Here is a 22,129-nt window from a genome sequence, read left to right as displayed (position 1 = left end):
AAAACCTGCTCACATATACGGACTGCGGACAGAATACAAATCCCTAGCACACAGCAGGACTATAAGATCCCCGGGACATTCACATGTTCCACGTTCAATGTTGCGTACCTGATCCGGTGCAATGCATGTCCTCTTGGGGAGCTTTATTTTGGAGAAACAGGACAAAAGCGAAAAGCAGAATTACCTACGGCGGAGCATTTTTCTAGTCACAGACACAACGTAGAACATAAGAAAGTTACTATATTAAAAGGCAACTTCAAATCTCAATGTCCTAGAAGAATTTGGGAGTACAAGTTTATAACCATCTTTGACATTTTCAAGACCGGAATTAACATCGGAAGTGGCTTCATGCATCATTGGAGATTATGAGAAATCTATAAGAGATAAAATGCTGGCCTGGTGACCCCCTAACACTAATTCAGAGACCATAAAACACTCACATTCCTCATCAGTGGACTAATTATTTACTTCTCTACTCATCCTGTTCTGGTATTGTTTTAAGTGCAAATTAATCACATCCATGTCTGGGCCTTGTCATATGTATGTGTATATATATATATGCCTCTTCACATCTATTCCATTGAGCCAGAAGAAGAGCTCTAAGTAGGTTCAAAAGCTCGCTCTGACATCATGTCTTTTTGTTGGTCATTAAAAGGTATCGTATCTACAAGATTACTTGGTTTCTCTTGCTTTGAACAATCACACTGTGGTTTAGGCCTCATTCACTCAGGCTATAAAATCACACAGGAGTTAGCTTTGTGAACAAAATCGCAGCCAGACCTGCAGAAAATTGGGAGCTGTGTGTTACAGCAAAAAAAGTGGTGCAGCTCCGAGAGGAGAGAGATAAAGGAATCCCCCAACAGCGACGAGACCAGAGTTTCCCTGCAGGGGAGAAGAAAGAATTCCCCAGCAGCGGAACACCAGTCTCACCACTGCTGGGGAATTCCTTCTCCCCTGTAGGAAAACCCTGGTCTCAATGCTGCTGGGAATTAATCACCCCTTGCCGTCTGCCTCGCATAGTCTCCCATAGGAGTCTATGGAGGCTTCTGTGATTTTCTGCAACAAGATAGGTCAAGACCTTTTTTTTTTTTGACGCGGCTACAAATCGTCCATGTGAAGGTTCCCATAGGAAACCATTGGTTCTCTTAGACGCAATTTTTTAAAGCTTGTAAATTTGCTGCAGAAAATCGTCCATGTAAAGGAGGCATTAGACTAGTTTCACACGAGCTATCGCAATTTTGCTGCAAGAAAATCATGGCAAATCGCGTCTTTGTTCCTACGATTTCTGAGCGTCAGCGATGCTTTCTTTTGAGAATAATCTCGCATTGCTACGATAAAACTGCACGCCACACCATACAGGAATGCAATCCCTACTGGCAAAGCAGTGGATTGCCCTGTATCACCACAGTATGGCATGACATCTTGGGCTCGTCCAGCATCTATAGCAAACTGCATGCAAAAAAACACTGATAAATGCGGGTGCTAGTTTGCATTTTGGCCAAAACACGTAGGGGTTGCATTCGTCTATTGTCTGGCACACTTATCTATGGTTGACATCCGTGGTATTGGTTCATATGTGCAGACTATGCCTGCCAGCTGTCACCCCTCCCCCAATCTGGGTTGAGTTGAGAGGCTGCACTGAACATTTAGCTCCTCCATATTGCAATCTGGCGTTCTGCATACTACCAGTGTATATGATGATTGAGCCTGCCTTGCAGTTTATCAGGTGCTTTGTATTTGGCTTCTTCTTCTGTGAGTTGCATCCTGTTTATACAGACAGATAAATCGCTTGCAAATAATTTACTATTCACTGTATCAGTGAATGTAAACGACTAAATGCACCTTATAGAGCAACAACCATGTCACTCAACGCTATGTATATATTTGGCAAAAACATATTTTTCCATCCCTACCCCCCTTCACCCGATTGCTTGTCAGACTCTGGAGGTCTCCTCCCTGAATCCCAATCACTTATCTGCAGTGTAGCTCCGTGTCTGAATTGTATCGGACACAATCTTGATGGTGAGATTTTTTACTTTCAGTTTCAATCAATCCCATGATGAATCAGCGCCATATTATTTAAGCCTATACCATTTTTACCTACAGAGGGGCCAGTTTAATTATAATTACCTTTTATATTCATCTAAATAAGACTACAGACCATAAATATACAGTCAGGAGGATGAGCTGTAATCTCCTCTATTATAACTGTATGACAGGATCTTGTGATCATCATTAGTAACTGTGATAGGAGTGTCTGTGTCCCCCTCTAAGCACTTTTTGTGGTAGATCTATGTAACAACATCACACAGACTGGGAAATTGACAAGAAAATGAATTCATAACCCCTAAGTAGATCTAAGCTGCTCAGAACCAAGATCACATGACTATCTGAGGAAAAAGAGGCTACGAGATTCAGAGGGTATGAAATAAGTAAGATAACGAGTTATAGGAGGGGGCGCTGAGAAGGCTTTGGCTTTGTTTTTTTTTTGTTTCTATGGTAACGAATGTTACATCACATGAAAGCCTTATGTGTCTAATAAAAGGTTTTCAAAATTTTGTGCTTGTAGCTTATGGCAACCGTGATCTCGGCACGCGGGAAAACAGAATGGTGCAGTCTAAGGCGATATTCACAGCAAATGAAAGCAGAGGAGAGATACAATTCTTGTTTATGCAAGGAAAGTCCGTGAAGGATATTCATGGTGATATGTCGCAGACATTGGGGGATCAATGGCCTTCATATTCTAGTTAAGAACTGGGTTGTCAAATTTAAAACGGGCCACTTCAGCACCAATGATGAGGAACGTCCTGGACGACCGAGAGAGGTTGTTGATCCGGAGATCGTCGATGCTGTGCACAACTTCATACTGGAGAATCAGCGAATTTCAGCTAAAGGAATAGCAGACATCATGGGGATTTCTGGTGAACGTGTTTGTGTCATTATCCATGAACATTTGAACATGAAGAAGCTATCTGCAAAGTGGGTCCCCAAATGTTTGACAACAGATCAGAAAAGCATGCGAGTGAAAACTTCCCGGTCCATTTGTCAGCATTTCTGGACTGATAAGAACTTCCTGGATCGACTGGTCACTATGGATGAGACCTGGATTTATTTGTATGACCCTGAAACCAAGGAGCAGTCAAAAGAGTGGAGGCACAGTGGTTCTCCTCGCCCAAAGAAGTTCAGGGTGCAAAAATCAGCCACTAAGGTGATGGCGTCTGTGTTCTGGGATAAGGAGGGTGTGCTGCTCGTGGACTACCTTCAAAATGGTTTCACCATCAATGCAAGGTATTACATTGAGCCTTTGGACCAATTGAAGGCAGCTCTGAAGGCCAAAAGTTGCGGCAAGCTGTCCAAAGGAATCTTCTCTCTGCAAGACAACGCCTCCGCTCACACTGCACAAGCCACCACGACAAAACTGGTGGAGCTAGGCTTCCAGCTGGTTGACCACCCACCTTATTCACCAGATCTAGCTCCCTCCTACTATCATCTGTTTCCAAACCTGAAGAAACACCTCAAGGGTACCAAATTTCACACCATTTCTGATGCCATGGCTGCTACGAATGACTGGTTTGAGGCACAACCAAAAACCTTCTTTTTGCAAGGCTTACAGAACTTGGAATACCGATGTAAGTAGTGTGCTGACATCAGTGGAGAGTATGTGGAATAAATGTAAAGTTTCATCTTCCTATCTCGTTTCTTTCTGGGTAAAGCCAAAGACTTATCAGCAGCCCCTCGTACATACTGCATAACTGAGCATGTCCTACTGTGACTTTAAAAAGTCATAGTAGGGCATGCTAAGCTCTACAATGCTTGAAGTCCCATGACCATATTTTCAGTCCTTGTCTTTTGGCTTAAATAAGTAGTAGATATTGTTAAGTGAATCAGGAAAATCCAACCTTATTTTATCTTCATCGTGTCGAGGCACTCATTTTTTTTTATTAAACATCTGAAATTTGTTCTGTAAATATAATTTCTCTTATTTTGTAGAAACAATTACTGCTGACGACCATGCATTGTCCAGAATGAGCATCTTAGTAACTCAATCCCACTTTGATGTTTTTCTTCTTGTGTATCGGTTTCCTTCACTGTCAACTGCTTCATAGACGTCTTTCTTATTTTCCTCTGTTGCATGTAAATAAGCAATATAGGCGACGCATACTGTAATTGAGAAAAGTCCAAATGCCATAATTGGCTTGTTCTGCAAAAGAAAAATAGAGTAGAGAAAGAAATGATATATACATACAAATACCAGTCTGCCATAAATATTAAAACCACTGACAGGGCAGGTCATTAACAAGTATCTTGTGCCAATGACCTGTCAAGGGGTGGTCTTGTTCACATCTGGATTTGTGGTTCCATTAGGAGCCTTTATCGCAGATTCCGCTAAATTTTCCCCAAAAAATAGTGCAACATGTAGCACTATTGTTTCGGGGGAAAATGCTGCACACCATGAAGGAAACTCAACAGACTATTGAACCCAATGGGATCTGCTAGGTGCCATAAGTGACTGGTATATGATAGATTCGGCATTGCCATCACCTCATTGTTCTGCTCCTATAACTGATCAGAGCAAAAAATGAGGGAGGGCAGGGTTAACCAGCGATATGAACTAAGCCTAAGATAGCAAGTGAACAGTCAATTCTTGAAGTTGACGTGTTGGAAGCAGGTAAAAAAGGAAGGGTAAGAATCTGAACCACTGACAAGGATCGGGCATCCATTTGGATGCAACGGCCAAGTACCACCTACTTACACATTGCTACAGACCATTCAGGGCAATGGTATTCCCTAATACCAGTGGCCTATTTCAGCAGGATAATGGTCCCTGCCACACTACAAGAGTTGTTCAGGGATGGTTTGAAGAACATGTTAAACACGTTAAAGTGTTAGTTGGCCACCACGTTATATGGGGCCGAACCCAATCAGGCATGTGTTGTAAGTGCCAGAAAAACAAGTCAGATCCATGGATCCACATCACCATTAACATAACTTAAAGGATCTGCCTCTAACATTTTGATGCCAGGTAATAAATTACTCCTAGCTTTAATGAGACAGAAATGTGTTTGGTGGCATGAGGTGGACCTACACAAAATTAGTCAGCTGGTGTTAAAGGGGATGTCCAGTTATAAACTAAACTATCGATGGCCTTTCCTCAGGATAGACCATCAATAATGGATCAGTAGGGGTCAGTCGCCTGGGATCTCCACCAATCAGCAGTTAACTGGGCTGGTACACTAGTGTACTGAGACGATTTCTGCAAGAAGCAGACAGCTCCATTTCCTCTGCAGTGGCCTGGCTTGGTATTGAAGCCTCTGTCCCACTCATTTCAATGGAAACTTGGCCTACAATACCAAGGTGTGCCACTGCAGTGGGAACGGAGCTATCTACAATCTGTGTCCAAACTTCTCCTACGCTGTATGTAAATGATACAGACTAGTAGGATGCTGTTCCTTCACCAAGGCCACCACTTTAGGTTTTTCAGACATTGATGGCGCTGTAGGCGTCAACCACGTAGCACGGCGAAGTCTCGCACGATTGTCAGCTGGTGTATGTGCAGCAGATTTTCCTTTTGTGGGCTACTTTACTTTGCTCATCTGTGCATGCCCCGGCTGATAACTGCGTGAGACTTCGCCACGTGACATGGATGATTCCTACAGTGTCATCCATGTCTGAGAAACCTAGAGAGGTGAACTTGATGATAGACAGGCTGCTAGCAGAGCCGGACGTCATGCCTGCCAGACCAAACTGCATCATTTACATACAGCCCTTTAATACAGTTCAGCAGATAATAGGGAATATTCCTTACAGGTTTGATGAATAACTCAGGGTTAACCGCTCGGAACAGGCTGGTAGTCTTCAACCCTCTAAAGCCAGGCGTCCGATAGTCCTTCTCTTTGGGGGCGTCGCTCTTATGACCAGAAGGCTCAGGGGCTGAGGATGATGAGGACATCTTTACTGATGGAAAGAGCTGCATCCACTGCTTACTTTAGTAATATGGTTATCCTGCAGTCTGATAAAAAAAACAATAAAACATAGAGACACTGCATGAGGTAACTAAATTACTGGAACGAAAACACAACATACAAGACAAAAGATACAGAATTTGGGAATTACTGAAGTACAGAAAAAGCCATCAGGGCTTTGCGTGCAAAACAGTGTGAATAAACTATCTGAACACACTAAATAATTCCTTCCACCAGGGACCCCCTTACTGCACAAGTTTAGAGCTGGATCCTCCATCCAACATGGAGGCTCTGGAAAGCACAGGTGAGTTTTGCTTCTACTCATTGAGATTGACAAAGGTTTTTGCTGCAGTTTCAACACCTTCTGCTTTTAGAATATGCTTTTCAGTAGACATAAAAGGGGTTACCTGTGATGCAGACACCCCAGCCGTGGCTCAGCTACAAAGTGAATGGCAGCAGGTAGCCACACATGCCCACTACTGATCCATTCCCTGCATAGGGACCACGGAAATAGTTGACCTGGCTATCTCTGGAAGTCCAATTGACATGAATGGTGGGTATGTGCAGCCACCCAATGCCATTCACTTTACGACTGAGCCGTGACTGGGGTGTCTGGGAGACAGGTAACACCCATCGTGAGACTACTCCTGTAAAGATTAACTGCGACAAGACTCGATTAGGCCGGTTTCACATGGACGACAAAATTGCACGATTTTCTTGCAATGCGACATCACTACAAATCACATGAATGTGACGCCCCTGCTTTCCAATGGGTTCCTTCACATTAGCGATGTTTTGTAGCCTGCTACATTGCAAAATATTGCCACGATTTGCAAGGTTTTGTAGCCCATGTTTCCCTTTGGAGTCTTCCTTTCTGTTGCACTGCATGAAAACACAGTTTTCGTGCGGTGCGATGCAACTTTTACAGTAGAAAGTCCTACTTTAAAGGCCCTAAAATAAGCCCTAGTTGCATTAAAATAAATAAATCACCTTACAGCCACTGTCAGCTCCGCTGTACTTTTCCTCACAGGTCCCCAGCATTTGTTTAAAGTCTTCTGTCAGTGCTTCCTGGATTGGAGCTTCAAAATCCCTGCCTCCAGGAAGCGCTGGCTGTGTATGATTGGTTCTCAAGCAACGTGGCTCAGCCGATCAGAGCCGGTGTTCGATGAATCAATCACAGCCATTCATTGTATGGTTGTGATTGAGTTATGGAGCGCTGGCTCTGATTGTTTCTCGAGCGCCGCTGCTCAGCCAATCAGAGGCAACGCTTCCTGGAGGTGGGGTTTTTCAAACCCCTGACCAGGAAGCCTTGCCTGAAGACAAGTGCCGGGGGCCTGCAGAGAAGATGTGCGGCGTAGCAGACAGCTACTTTAAGGTGATGTTTTATTTTTTTAATGCAGCTAGGGCTTATTTTTGGAGTAGGGCTTATATTTCAAGCTCCGCCCCTTAAAATCCCAGCAAAAGAGCGCAACAAAGTTGTAGCGTAGCACCACAAAGTTGAGATATCGCCTCGACAAAATGTAGTGACATCGCAAATACCAATGCGATATCGCTGAGATTTTCTCGCAATATCGCTGTCGCCTGTGTGGAAGAGGCCTTGTGGAGGTTTGAGTGCTGAGACCCCTGCTAATCGCTCAAAGAAAGGGGTAGTAGAGCTGAGCCCCTTTAGCTGTCATTGTTAAGGCTTATTCACATGGGCAAGATGCACAAAACTCGCATGAATTTGAACTCCATTCTTTTGACACAGTGATTTTTTTTTTTACCTTGCCGGACAAAAGTCACATGTTCTATCTTTTGGCGTCCCCTTAGAACAGCTCACCTATTGTTTTCCATGGGACCCTAAAAGACATTGCATGGCACTCGTATGCCGTGCGATGTGAGGATTTCCATTGAAATCAATGGGAAACACTTGTGATCCTCTGATGCCCGTGAAACAGGCGCCTAAGGATCGCAATTACACAGAAGCAATGCAAGGCATTTTCGAATGAAAAACCCCTAGCATCTGCATGAAAGACACAAGTTGGCAAGTGCGATATGGGCCACGTTTCTCAGTCAGATATTGTGCTCGCCAGTCTGAGTGTAATCTTACTTGTTGGCTCCTGAAGATGTTTGCAGACATCTTTAAAAGTCTACGTGTCCGTCTTCAGCCAGTGAGAGGAGCTGACAAGCAGTGAAGACAGCTGGAGGGGCACAGTGATTGGGTAAGCACTGCAGCCCTTTCACTTCAGCGATCTTGGAGGTCTCAGCATCTGAGCCCCCACTAATTAAACCGTCTGCCGTGTTACTCCAGCATGTGAAAAGCTTTCTAAAAGTGCAGTTCTTCTTCCAGAGTATGTTCACGAGCACCGAAACGCGTGGCAGATTTTCTGCAGCAAAATTGTCCGCAGAACCTCTGCAGCACTTTAAAGTACCAGTAGTGTGGTGAGACGTCTCCTCCGTGCGCCGTGGCAAAGCTTTGCAGCATAGATTGACGGTGCGATTTCACTACTTTTTAATGTAAAGGGGTGAAATCTGCTGGCAATCCATATGAAACATATATGGATTTTGCTATGGATTCGCCACTTGACCTGCTGCAAATAATTTCCACCACCTGTTACTCCTAGGGCTTATTTCCACGGGCGTATGCATAAAACACTGTGTAAGCATCGCAGTATTTGAAATGCGTATTGTTCATTAGCATCATGCGTGAAAACTGCAACTGCTACACTAGTACTTGCGTATGCATTGAATATTATACAGACCCGTAGAGAACAACGGGGCTCTTATGCTGCGATTTTTCTTAAGCACGTAACATATGCAATGACTATACGAAAGTGGGACTGGATCAATGAAAGTCCATACTTTCATTGACTCTATTCACCGTGTAAATACGCTCGTGTGAATGAGCCCTTCGGCCAGTTTCACTTGTGTTACATTAGCTTGATGTGAGACGCATAAAACTCGTGCGAACATAAACTCAATTTTTTTGAATGGAGTCATACACATGAGCGATGCTGTGAGGAAGGAAATTGTGGCGTGTCCTATTCTTTCGCGTCCCTTGGAATGCATCGCCCATTGATTTCAATGAGGCCTTACATACATTGTTTGGCTTTCGTATGACGTGCCATGTGCCTGCGAGTGTGAGGTTTCCCATTGAAATCAATGGGAAACGCTTCCAATGCACTATTGCGCGTGAAATTCACATAAGCAATGTGAGGCGGTATTGCCTGAAAATCGCCTTGCAAACACAGGTAAAACACATATTGCCAAGCATGATATCACCCTCTCCTCTGTGCAGTTAGCCTTAGGCCTCATGTCCACGGGGAAAATCAGGCCCGCTACGGATTCTCCATGGAGAATCCGTAGCAGGTCCCTCCTGCCCCGCGGACATGAGGGCTGAAAAGAAGAATTAATAAGAATTAACTTACCCGCAGTGGACCGGGTAGGTCTTCTCTTCTTCACGGCCGGATCTTCTTTCTTCGGCCGGCGGATGTACTCGACACGTTGGCGGCGTGCCGCGCGCATGCGCGGGGCACATCTGCTGGGCCAAAGAAAGAAGATCCAGCCGTGAAGAAGAGAAGACCTACCCGGTCCGCTGTGGGTAAGTTATTCTTATTTTAGGTCTCCCGCGGATCCGGATGGCTTCCATAGAAGCCTGTGAGAGCCGTCCCCGCGGGAGACCCGCACAAAAATGGAGCATGTCACGTTTTTTTTCATGCTCCATTTTTTTTAAATTCACTTTTATTGACCATCCGCGGGTATTTATCTACCCGCGGGTGGTCAATGCATCCCTATGGGGTGCGGATCCGCATGCGGGTGAAAAATCATATTTTGCCCGTGGACATGAGGCCTTAGGCCTCCTGCACACGGGTGGATTTGTACTGCAGAATCTGGAGCGGGGGTCCGCTTCCGATTCCACAGCAAATACCGTCCATAACATGCTATAGAGAAGTGAATCTTCCTGCACACAAGCGGAAACCAATTATGGTTTCTGCTCGCGGAGAAAAAAAATCGCAGCACGCTCCATTTTTGCGCAGATGGCTTCCATTGAAGTTAATGGAAGCCGTCCAATCCGTGGCCTGATCCGAAATCCGCATCACTGCTAGGTGATGACGTGGGAAAAGCAGTTTACAAAAAAAAATCTGTGCATGTCTGACGGTGAGCTGTGCGGACCATCCGCCGTACAGATGATAAAAAAGAAAGAAGGTACGTGCAGACGCCGCTGCTGTCAGGGCCGGATTCTGGCCCGGTTGTGTGCAGGCGGCCATCAAGGGGAGCACACCAGACATGTTCACCACTGCAGTAAATTACTGCAATTGGAACTTTACTTCCCACTAAGAAAAACGTGGCGCCTTTATTAGGTCAAGATTTGCTTGTAAGGGTGTGAACAGATAACGCATGCGCTAATCCCCTCGTCGCTATGGAGCATATTCACACGTGAACCACTGCTATTGCACGCGTAAAGAGGTCCCGCTCGCATCGTCGTTAGTAAAAAGGAAACCGCTGACCTCAATTATCTCGTGTCGTCCTGTTCTGCGAACGTGATTTTTGCAGCCACAAAACGGGACAAAGCCATGCCCAGGTATTTACGCCCTAAAAAGACAACATCCCCCCCCCCCCCGATTAGATCAGAGACAACCAGATATCTCACACATCTTACTTTTTTTAAAATTTCCTGCACTGTTGCTTCACAATGGCGCATATACACGCCGCCCGCACACAATGCAGCGAGGATTATGCACCTATAGTGTAATATGCAGCAAAATAGTACATGCGGCGCCCATGCATTATGCAATTCTTACACACCGCGCGAAGCAGCGTACGGCAATGGATTTGATTGCTTACGAATTACCGTAAGTCACACAGGCGTACAGCGCACGTATAATACACGGTAATCCCACGTGAGCCCGGCCTAAGGTGCAGGCATGGCGACTACATGCTGCCCCCCCACTGCCAGAAGTGAATGCGGTGCAACCTCTGCCCCCTCCGGTTCTAAGGTAAGTGTGTGGCAGAGCCCGTGACTACAGACACGAGCGGGAGCCATTCTCTGCACGTATGTAGACAACATGCTGAATGACCGCACTGCAGCCCGTCCCACTACCGGTGCCGTACACGGTATAGGGTGGGGCAGCCCCGGGAGGTCGCGCGTCACTCTGTCACGTGGTCATACCTTGCACCTCTCCACTCTCAAGTCGTGTCGCGCGACGCCGGAAGTTACAGTACTGATGTCAATAAGCGATTAGCGACATCTAGTGGTTGGAGTGTGAACTGCACCTAATGCTTGGATTCGTCAAGACACGGGGCTCAGGATAAGGCATCTGGGTGAAGGAAATTACTAGAGTGGCTGGCACTAGTTGTCATTGATAATGTAGCAGGCAGGCCCAGGAAATAAAACTGTAAATCATGAGGCCAGCCTCTGAGTGATGGAACGTGGCGAACACTTTATTGTGTGTGATCGTTATCCATCTCGTGCGCATCTATAGGGTCATCTGGTGCGAACAAACCGACGTTAGGCTGCCTCTCCACGGGCGTAGCGATATTCCGCGGCAGATCTTTGTCGTGGGAGCAGGAGAGAGCTGACGGTTCACCATGGCAAATCACAGCATGCTGCAAATTAACGCCAAAAAGCGGAGAATCACTATGATTCTCCACTCGTGGACAGGGGGCTGCGCCTATGGAAAGCTTGCACTGTGTTCTCCGTGGCCGGATTATCGCCGCGGGGAATGCAATGAAAATTCGCCCGTGGACAGGCAGCCTTAGTATATGTCTAATGGGACGGTGTACAATTCTTCACATTAGGTATGGCTTAAACAGTGTGATTAAGTCCCGTTAAGCGGCTATGAAAATCGCGGTCGCATAACAGGACAAAACAAAACCATTGATCTCAATGGTTTTGTTTTCGGTAGCGGTATTCTCTAGCGTTAATACTACAACTGCGAAAAATACGTTAGGACCTATTTTCCCGCTTTTTAAAAAAAAGAAAAAAACTTGTGCGCAATAGCACAGAGTTTAAAAGGTAAAAAAAAAAAAGATTCTTCCCTCATTCATGCGTAACTACGCTTCATAGCAGCGAAACTGCTCACACCTGTCGTGTGAGCGGCCCCTAAATGTGAAGGAGTACTGGCATTTAGGGGTCGTTCACACCACAGGTTATGCTGTTTCTGTCTGTGAAATACTCCGTATTTTTATGGACAAACCTACACTTGGCTGCACCGAGCGCAGCTGCGCCTGAACGGGGGGAATCCCTTGCCCTTCGCCGGCAGTTTGAACTCCGCACCAGACTGCAGGAGTTTGAAGAATGGGACGGGAAGTCAGGTAGCGGCGGCCTTCCCGCACATAGTTAAACTACATGCGGGAAAGGTTAGGCAGATCCCATCTTTTCCCAGTCGTACAAGTTACAGCCGAGAAGAAAGGTGGTAAAAACGAAACCACTGAAATCCCGTAGAGATCAGTGGTTTCATTTTGTCATGTTATACAGCCCTAGATTACCACCGCAGTATAAGGGGACAAAACCGCACTCGTCTGACTCTACCCTTACTGTATATTTGGATCTTATGATTTTTTTGGGGGGTGGGGGGTGGGGGGGGTGTATTTATTACATTTTTCACATGTGCAAAAAAAAATCACCAGGAGGTCCAGTAAAAGTCATCTGCCTTCATGCATAGGGGTTCATGTCCATGACCTTATTTTCACTGCATATCACACGTGTGATAAGCAGTGAGTGGAGGCAATGAAAGTCAATGGACTTTCATTCTTACATGTGCGTGTGGGCATTGCATAACGGTACGCAAGAGAAATAAATGGCAGCATGCTCTATCTCTCTCTGTATGTACGCAGTCCTATGGGGATTCAAAAAGAAATTTAAGATCCTTCTGCACATGTCCGTGACGTATGATTTGTGGGCATGCGCAGTGCCATACTCAACCCATACATAGTCTCTGCGGGCAGAACGTATGGGCTGTATGTGTAAAGTGGGAGACCCACACTGTTCTCCGCATACGTCCGTGGGCATGAGCCTGAAATATTCCGTACATATTCTTGTATCATGCATATTCACTGCGTAGTTACACAATCCCATTGCCTTTAATAAGCAATTTTCATAATACAGACCAAAATAGGACGTGGTGCGATTTTTTCACATTCATTAAATACACGCATGGAAAACGTATGACTCAATACTGGAGTGCAAATCAATGGTGTTTATGCGTGTAATATGGATGGCAAGTACACCCATGTGAATGAGCCCTTATAAATGGCCATTTGAAGATAACGTAATGCTGATGTGGCCATCGGTGTAAATGAGTTTGAGGATGTACGCAGCCTGGTGCCGCCCCTGTGACGCAGAGCTCCGAGTGAAGATGCTGTCCAAAGTTATTTTATTTTTAGACTACCTACAACGTTTCAGTACCTACCTGTCATGCAGCCAATGGCTCGGGTGGTGCGAACCTGGGGACAGGCTGTCTTAAAAAATCTCTGCTTTCATTCATTTAGTAGGAACTTTACTGTTTACGGTGCTTTTATACGGGACGATCTTTCGGACAACAGATACCTACGGGCGTTGCGAAGTCCGGCGGCGAATCTCAGCTGCGGGAGCCGCCGCTGGGGAGCAGGAGCCGGCAGACGAATCTCTGCGGAGAACCACGGCTGCGAATTGCCGGCTGCAAGCGGAGAATCGCAATGATTCCCTGCTCGTGGACACGGGGCCGGCCCTTTCCATAGCAACGCTATGGAAAGCTTCAGATGGCGTGATTTCCCGGCGATTTACCGCCCACGAAATCACTGCCGTGGACAGGTGGCCTTAGGCAATCATTTTTCTGCATGCAGAAACTGGATAAACAAGAAGTGAACAAATTCTCCTTTAGTCGGAGGATGCAATTACACTGAGGAATAATTGTTCAGATACCTGGATATGAATGATTTATCGGCACGTGGAAAAGGGCCTTATTCCCAGGTCATGGGCATATAAGGGTTAGAACACAGCCTGTACTGTCACAAGCCGCACACCCATGTGCCCATCACATGACTAGAACAGATGTATACAATGAAGGTTTCAATTGAACAACAGCAAGATCTTGAGTAAATGATACAAGCAGTATAACAACAAAAAGTTGCGTAACTTTCTACAAAGAGTAACATTTGCACAAACCAGAATACCTCCTTAAGAAGCTGGAGTCGGTTTCTCATTAGGATATTGAATTTCTTTGGCCGATTCTGCCAAAAATCCCTGAATGGATTGACTCATTTTGAAAAAAAACCATAAGACCGCAACTGTGACCAATACTGTAATGTGCCTGACAGCAGCAGACACGCAGGATGCAGACCCCGTCAGTAGGCGCCAAACAGCAGGATGAGAGGCAAGGAAAGTTTTGTTACAGAAACGTAATGGTTGTCCTCACCCCAATAACTGGCTAACGAGAGTGTATGAAGGAGCCCAAACACCAACACAGCTACTAATGTCATTTTGTGAAGAAGATTGGTTGATTTAGTGGGGAGTTACACTTCCACTTTTTGTAATGTATTGTAATTAGAGATGAGCGAACGTGTTCTTCCGAGCTTGATATTCGTGCGAATATTAGGGTGTTCGGGATGTTCGTTATTCGTAACGAACACCATGCGGTGTTCTGGTTACTTTCACTTCCTTCCCTGAGACGTTAGCACGCCTTTTTTGGCCAATTGAAAGACAGGGAAGGCATTACAACTTCCCCCTGTGACGTTCAAGCCCTATACCACCCCCCTGCTGTGAGTGGCTGGGAAGATCAGGTGTCACCCGAACATAAAAGTCGGCCCCTCCCGCGGTTCGCCTCAGATGCCGTGTGAGTTAGATGAGGGACAGTGCTGTTTGTACCGGAGCTGCTGTAGGGAAAGAATTGGTAGTTAGTGTAGGCTTCAAGACCCCCCAAAGGTCCTTATTAGGGCCACTGATAGCTGTGTGTTGGCTGCTGTTAGCAGTGCCATTTTTTTTCTTCTCAAAATCGGCTCTGCAGAGCGTTGCACCCGGCATTAGGGACAGAAGTGCTGCATAGGCAGGGAGAGTGTTAGGAGTGAGTGTAGCCTTCAAGAACCTCAACGGTCCTTTCTAGGGCCATATTTATCCGTGTGCAGTACTGTCCAGGCTGCTGTTAGCTGTGCTGCATTTTTTTTTGCTTCTCAAAATCGCCTCTGCAGAGCATTCCACCCTCCATTGATACTGCAGGGAAAGAATTGTATAGGCAGGGCCACAACACAGTTATTATTCATTGAATATACGCAGTGCTGCCTTTTGCTTGTAAAACAAGTGAAAATAATTCTATTTGTCCTGCCTCTGTCCGTCCTAACGCCGGTGGACACGTGTCGGCTGCGTGTGCAACCTGTAAAAATCATACGCACCCAGCTACGTTTTACTCCTGGCTTCGCCATTTGCTTTCCTTAATTGGGAAAAAAAATACCTGCTCTGCCACAGTTAATAACTCTGCTACCCTCACGTTCTGTGACACATTAGCAGGAAAACAGCACAGTTATTAAACTTCTCATGTTCATAGAATATACGCAGTGCTGCCTTTTGGTGCAAAAAAACGGAAAATAATTCTATTTGTCCTGCCTCTGTCCGTCCTAAGGGCGGTGGACACGTGTCGGCTGCGTGTGCAACCTGTAAAAATCATACGCACCCAGCTACGTTTTACTCCTGGCTTCGCCATTTGCTTTCCTTAATTGGAAAAAAAAATACCTGCTCTGCCACAGTTAATAACTCTGCTACCCTCACGTTCTGTGACACATTAGCAGGAAAACAGCACAGTTATTAAACTTCTCATGTTCATAGAATATACGCAGTGCTGCCTTTTGGTGCAAAAAAACGGAAAATAATTCTATTTGTCCTGCCTCTGTCCGTCCTAACGCCGGTGGACACGTGTCGGCTGCGTGTGCAACCTGTAAAAATCATACGCACCCAGCTACGTTTTACTCCTGGCTTCGCCATTTGCTTTCCTTAATTGGGAAAAAAAATACCTGCTCTGCCACAGTTAATAACTCTGCTACCCTCACGTTCTGTGACACATTAGCAGGAAAACAGCACAGTTATTAAACTTCTCATGTTCATAGAATATACGCAGTGCTGCCTTTTGGTGCAAAAAAACAGAAAATAATTCTATTTGTCCTGCCTCTGTCCGTCCTAAGGGCGGTGGACACGTGTCGGCTGCGTGTGCAACCTGTAAAAATCATACGCACCCAGCTACGTTTTACTCCTGGCTTCGCCATTTGCTTTCCTTAATTGGGAAAAAAAATACCTGCTCTGCCACAGTTAATAACTCTGCTACCCTCACGTTCTGTGACACATTAGCAGGAAAACAGCACAGTTATTAAACTTCTCATGTTCATAGAATATACGCAGTGCTGCCTTTTGGTGCAAAAAAACGGAAAATAATTCTATTTGTCCTGCCTCTGTCCGTCCTAACGCCGGTGGACACGTGTCGGCTGCGTGTGCAACCTGTAAAAATCAGACGCACCCAGCTACGTTTTACTCCTGGCTTCGCCATTTGCTTTCCTTAATTGGGAAAAAAAATACCTGCTCTGCCACAGTTAATAACTCTGCTACCCTCACGTTCTGTGACACATTAGCAGGAAAACAGCACAGTTATTAAACTTCTCATGTTCATAGAATATACGCAGTGCTGCCTTTTGGTGCAAAAAAACGGAAAATAATTCTATTTGTCCTGCCTCTGTCCGTCCTAAGGGCGGTGGACACGTGTCGGCTGCGTGTGCAACCTGTAAAAATCATACGCACCCAGCTACGTTTTACTCCTGGCTTCGCCATTTGCTTTCCTTAATTGGGAAAAAAAATACCTGCTCTGCCACAGTTAATAACTCTGCTACCCTCACGTTCTGTGACACATTAGCAGGAAAACAGCACAGTTATTAAACTTCTCATGTTCATAGAATATACGCAGTGCTGCCTTTTGGTGCAAAAAAACGGAAAATAATTCTATTTGTCCTGCCTCTGTCCGTCCTAACGCCGGTGGACACGTGTCGGCTGCGTGTGCAACCTGTAAAAATCATACGCACCCAGCTACGTTTTACTCCTGGCTTCGCCATTTGCTTTCCTTAATTGGGAAAAAAAATACCTGCTCTGCCACAGTTAATAACTCTGCTACCCTCACGTTCTGTGACACATTAGCAGGAAAACAGCACAGTTATTAAACTTCTCATGTTCATAGAATATACGCAGTGCTGCCTTTTGGTGCAAAAAAACGGAAAATAATTCTATTTGTCCTGCCTCTGTCCGTCCTAAGGGCGGTGGACACGTGTCGGCTGCGTGTGCAACCTGTAAAAATCATACGCACCCAGCTACGTTTTACTCCTGGCTTCGCCATTTGCTTTCCTTAATTGGGAAAAAAAATACCTGCTCTGCCACAGTTAATAACTCTGCTACCCTCACGTTCTGTGACACATTAGCAGGAAAACAGCACAGTTATTAAACTTCTCATGTTCATAGAATATACGCAGTGCTGCCTTTTGGTGCAAAAAAACGGAAAATAATTCTATTTGTCCTGCCTCTGTCCGTCCTAAGGGCGGTGGACACGTGTCGGCTGCGTGTGCAACCTGTAAAAATCATACGCACCCAGCTACGTTTTACTCCTGGCTTCGCCATTTGCTTTCCTTAATTGGGAAAAAAAATACCTGCTCTGCCACAGTTAATAACTCTGCTACCCTCACGTTCTGTGACACATTAGCAGGAAAACAGCACAGTTATTAAACTTCTCATGTTCATAGAATATACGCAGTGCTGCCTTTTGGTGCAAAAAAACGGAAAATAATTCTATTTGTCCTGCCTCTGTCCGTCCTAACGCCGGTGGACACGTGTCGGCTGCGTGTGCAACCTGTAAAAATCATACGCACCCAGCTACGTTTTACTCCTGGCTTCGCCATTTGCTTTCCTTAATTGGGAAAAAAAATACCTGCTCTGCCACAGTTAATAACTCTGCTACCCTCACGTTCTGTGACACATTAGCAGGAAAACAGCACAGTTATTAAACTTCTCATGTTCATAGAATATACGCAGTGCTGCCTTTTGGTGCAAAAAAACGGAAAATAATTCTATTTGTCCTGCCTCTGTCCGTCCTAAGGGCGGTGGACACGTGTCGGCTGCGTGTGCAACCTGTAAAAATCATACGCACCCAGCTACGTTTTACTCCTGGCTTCGCCATTTGCTTTCCTTAATTGGGAAAAAAAATACCTGCTCTGCCACAGTTAATAACTCTGCTACCCTCACGTTCTGTGACACATTAGCAGGAAAACAGCACAGTTATTAAACTTCTCATGTTCATAGAATATACGCAGTGCTGCCTTTTGGTGCAAAAAAACGGAAAATAATTCTATTTGTCCTGCCTCTGTCCGTCCTAACGCCGGTGGACACGTGTCGGCTGCGTGTGCAACCTGTAAAAATCATACGCACCCAGCTACGTTTTACTCCTGGCTTCGCCATTTGCTTTCCTTAATTGGGAAAAAAAATACCTGCTCTGCCACAGTTAATAACTCTGCTACCCTCACGTTCTGTGACACATTAGCAGGAAAACAGCACAGTTATTAAACTTCTCATGTTCATAGAATATACGCAGTGCTGCCTTTTGGTGCAAAAAAACAGAAAATAATTCTATTTGTCCTGCCTCTGTCCGTCCTAAGGGCGGTGGACACGTGTCGGCTGCGTGTGCAACCTGTAAAAATCATACGCACCCAGCTACGTTTTACTCCTGGCTTCGCCATTTGCTTTCCTTAATTGGGAAAAAAAATACCTGCTCTGCCACAGTTAATAACTCTGCTACCCTCACGTTCTGTGACACATTAGCAGGAAAACAGCACAGTTATTAAACTTCTCATGTTCATAGAATATACGCAGTGCTGCCTTTTGGTGCAAAAAAACGGAAAATAATTCTATTTGTCCTGCCTCTGTCCGTCCTAACGCCGGTGGACACGTGTCGGCTGCGTGTGCAACCTGTAAAAATCAGACGCACCCAGCTACGTTTTACTCCTGGCTTCGCCATTTGCTTTCCTTAATTGGGAAAAAAAATACCTGCTCTGCCACAGTTAATAACTCTGCTACCCTCACGTTCTGTGACACATTAGCAGGAAAACAGCACAGTTATTAAACTTCTCATGTTCATAGAATATACGCAGTGCTGCCTTTTGGTGCAAAAAAACGGAAAATAATTCTATTTGTCCTGCCTCTGTCCGTCCTAAGGGCGGTGGACACGTGTCGGCTGCGTGTGCAACCTGTAAAAATCATACGCACCCAGCTACGTTTTACTCCTGGCTTCGCCATTTGCTTTCCTTAATTGGGAAAAAAAATACCTGCTCTGCCACAGTTAATAACTCTGCTACCCTCACGTTCTGTGACACATTAGCAGGAAAACAGCACAGTTATTAAACTTCTCATGTTCATAGAATATACGCAGTGCTGCCTTTTGGTGCAAAAAAACGGAAAATAATTCTATTTGTCCTGCCTCTGTCCGTCCTAACGCCGGTGGACACGTGTCGGCTGCGTGTGCAACCTGTAAAAATCATACGCACCCAGCTACGTTTTACTCCTGGCTTCGCCATTTGCTTTCCTTAATTGGGAAAAAAAATACCTGCTCTGCCACAGTTAATAACTCTGCTACCCTCACGTTCTGTGACACATTAGCAGGAAAACAGCACAGTTATTAAACTTCTCATGTTCATAGAATATACGCAGTGCTGCCTTTTGGTGCAAAAAAACGGAAAATAATTCTATTTGTCCTGCCTCTGTCCGTCCTAAGGGCGGTGGACACGTGTCGGCTGCGTGTGCAACCTGTAAAAATCATACGCACCCAGCTACGTTTTACTCCTGGCTTCGCCATTTGCTTTCCTTAATTGGGAAAAAAAATACCTGCTCTGCCACAGTTAATAACTCTGCTACCCTCACGTTCTGTGACACATTAGCAGGAAAACAGCACAGTTATTAAACTTCTCATGTTCATAGAATATACGCAGTGCTGCCTTTTGGTGCAAAAAAACGGAAAATAATTCTATTTGTCCTGCCTCTGTCCGTCCTAAGGGCGGTGGACACGTGTCGGCTGCGTGTGCAACCTGTAAAAATCATACGCACCCAGCTACGTTTTACTCCTGGCTTCGCCATTTGCTTTCCTTAATTGGGAAAAAAAATACCTGCTCTGCCACAGTTAATAACTCTGCTACCCTCACGTTCTGTGACACATTAGCAGGAAAACAGCACAGTTATTAAACTTCTCATGTTCATAGAATATACGCAGTGCTGCCTTTTGGTGCAAAAAAACGGAAAATAATTCTATTTGTCCTGCCTCTGTCCGTCCTAACGCCGGTGGACACGTGTCGGCTGCGTGTGCAACCTGTAAAAATCAGACGCACCCAGCTACGTTTTACTCCTGGCTTCGCCATTTGCTTTCCTTAATTGGGAAAAAAAATACCTGCTCTGCCACAGTTAATAACTCTGCTACCCTCACGTTCTGTGACACATTAGCAGGAAAACAGCACAGTTATTAAACTTCTCATGTTCATAGAATATACGCAGTGCTGCCTTTTGGTGCAAAAAAACGGAAAATAATTCTATTTGTCCTGCCTCTGTCCGTCCTAAGGGCGGTGGACACGTGTCGGCTGCGTGTGCAACCTGTAAAAATCATACGCACCCAGCTACGTTTTACTCCTGGCTTCGCCATTTGCTTTCCTTAATTGGGAAAAAAAATACCTGCTCTGCCACAGTTAATAACTCTGCTACCCTCACGTTCTGTGACACATTAGCAGGAAAACAGCACAGTTATTAAACTTCTCATGTTCATAGAATATACGCAGTGCTGCCTTTTGGTGCAAAAAAACGGAAAATAATTCTATTTGTCCTGCCTCTGTCCGTCCTAACGCCGGTGGACACGTGTCGGCTGCGTGTGCAACCTGTAAAAATCATACGCACCCAGCTACGTTTTACTCCTGGCTTCGCCATTTGCTTTCCTTAATTGGGAAAAAAAATACCTGCTCTGCCACAGTTAATAACTCTGCTACCCTCACGTTCTGTGACACATTAGCAGGAAAACAGCACAGTTATTAAACTTCTCATGTTCATAGAATATACGCAGTGCTGCCTTTTGGTGCAAAAAAACGGAAAATAATTCTATTTGTCCTGCCTCTGTCCGTCCTAACGCCGGTGGACACGTGTCGGCTGCGTGTGCAACCTGTAAAAATCATACGCACCCAGCTACGTTTTACTCCTGGCTTCGCCATTTGCTTTCCTTAATTGGGAAAAAAAATACCTGCTCTGCCACAGTTAATAACTCTGCTACCCTCACGTTCTGTGACACATTAGCAGGAAAACAGCACAGTTATTAAACTTCTCATGTTCATAGAATATACGCAGTGCTGCCTTTTGCTTGTAAAACAAGTGAAAATAATTCTATTTGTCCTGCCTCTGTCCGTCCTAACGCCGGTGGACACGTGTCGGCTGCGTGTGCAACCTGTAAAAATCATACGCACCCAGCTACGTTTTACTCCTGGCTTCGCCATTTGCTTTCCTTAATTGGGAAAAAAAATACCTGCTCTGCCACAGTTAATAACTCTGCTACCCTCACGTTCTGTGACACATTAGCAGGAAAACAGCACAGTTATTAAACTTCTCATGTTCATAGAATATACGCAGTGCTGCCTTTTGGTGCAAAAAAACGGAAAATAATTCTATTTGTCCTGCCTCTGTCCGTCCTAACGCCGGTGGACACGTGTCGGCTGCGTGTGCAACCTGTAAAAATCATACGCACCCAGCTACGTTTTACTCCTGGCTTCGCCATTTGCTTTCCTTAATTGGGAAAAAAAATACCTGCTCTGCCACAGTTAATAACTCTGCTACCCTCACGTTCTGTGACACATTAGCAGGAAAACAGCACAGTTATTAAACTTCTCATGTTCATAGAATATACGCAGTGCTGCCTTTTGCTTGTAAAACAAGTGAAAATAATTCTATTTGTCCTGCCTCTGTCCGTCCTAACGCCGGTGGACACGTGTCGGCTGCGTGTGCAACCTGTAAAAATCATACGCACCCAGCTACGTTTTACTCCTGGCTTCGCCATTTGCTTTCCTTAATTGGGAAAAAAAATACCTGCTCTGCCACAGTTAATAACTCTGCTACCCTCACGTTCTGTGACACATTAGCAGGAAAACAGCACAGTTATTAAACTTCTCATGTT

At 45.2% G+C, this 22,129-nt stretch overlaps 1 protein-coding gene across 5 annotated transcripts; it reads right to left on the bottom strand.

Annotated features, from left to right (window-relative positions):
• Positions 1–959: 959 nt before the first annotated feature.
• On the bottom strand, positions 960–11,161 carry SMIM8 (small integral membrane protein 8). Of its 5 annotated transcripts, none has more exons than XM_066605112.1 (3): positions 11,113–11,161; positions 5,807–6,010; positions 960–4,201 (listed from the first exon to the last, which is right to left on the bottom strand). In XM_066605112.1, exons 2-3 carry the CDS (start codon positions 5,972–5,974, stop codon positions 4,043–4,045), a joined length of 327 nt encoding a protein of 108 aa, XP_066461209.1. In that variant the 5' UTR covers positions 5,975–6,010; positions 11,113–11,161; the 3' UTR covers positions 960–4,042. The 5 variants fall into 5 exon arrangements, with proteins under 5 accessions (XP_066461209.1, XP_066461234.1, XP_066461226.1 ...); XM_066605137.1 differs by lacking the exon at positions 11,113–11,161 and adding an exon at positions 10,918–11,072; XM_066605129.1 differs by lacking the exon at positions 11,113–11,161 and adding an exon at positions 10,795–10,907.
• Between the last annotated feature and the right edge of the window lie 10,968 nt (positions 11,162–22,129).

This window comes from Eleutherodactylus coqui, chromosome 1 (assembly GCF_035609145.1).
Source record: "Eleutherodactylus coqui strain aEleCoq1 chromosome 1, aEleCoq1.hap1, whole genome shotgun sequence".
NCBI classification, from domain to species: domain Eukaryota; kingdom Metazoa; phylum Chordata; class Amphibia; order Anura; family Eleutherodactylidae; genus Eleutherodactylus; species Eleutherodactylus coqui.
This window is presented reverse-complemented; position numbering and strand designations above follow the sequence as displayed.

Excerpts from the sequence above, each read along its gene's own strand:
- SMIM8 (XM_066605112.1), bottom strand. The coding sequence starts at position 5,974 with ATGCAGCTCTTTCCATCAGTAAAGATGTCCTCATCATCCTCAGCCCCT. Across the intron at positions 4,202-5,806 it reads CTGAGTTATTCATCAAACCT|AACAAGCCAATTATGGCATT; the intron begins GTAAGGAATATT and ends TTTCTTTTGCAG.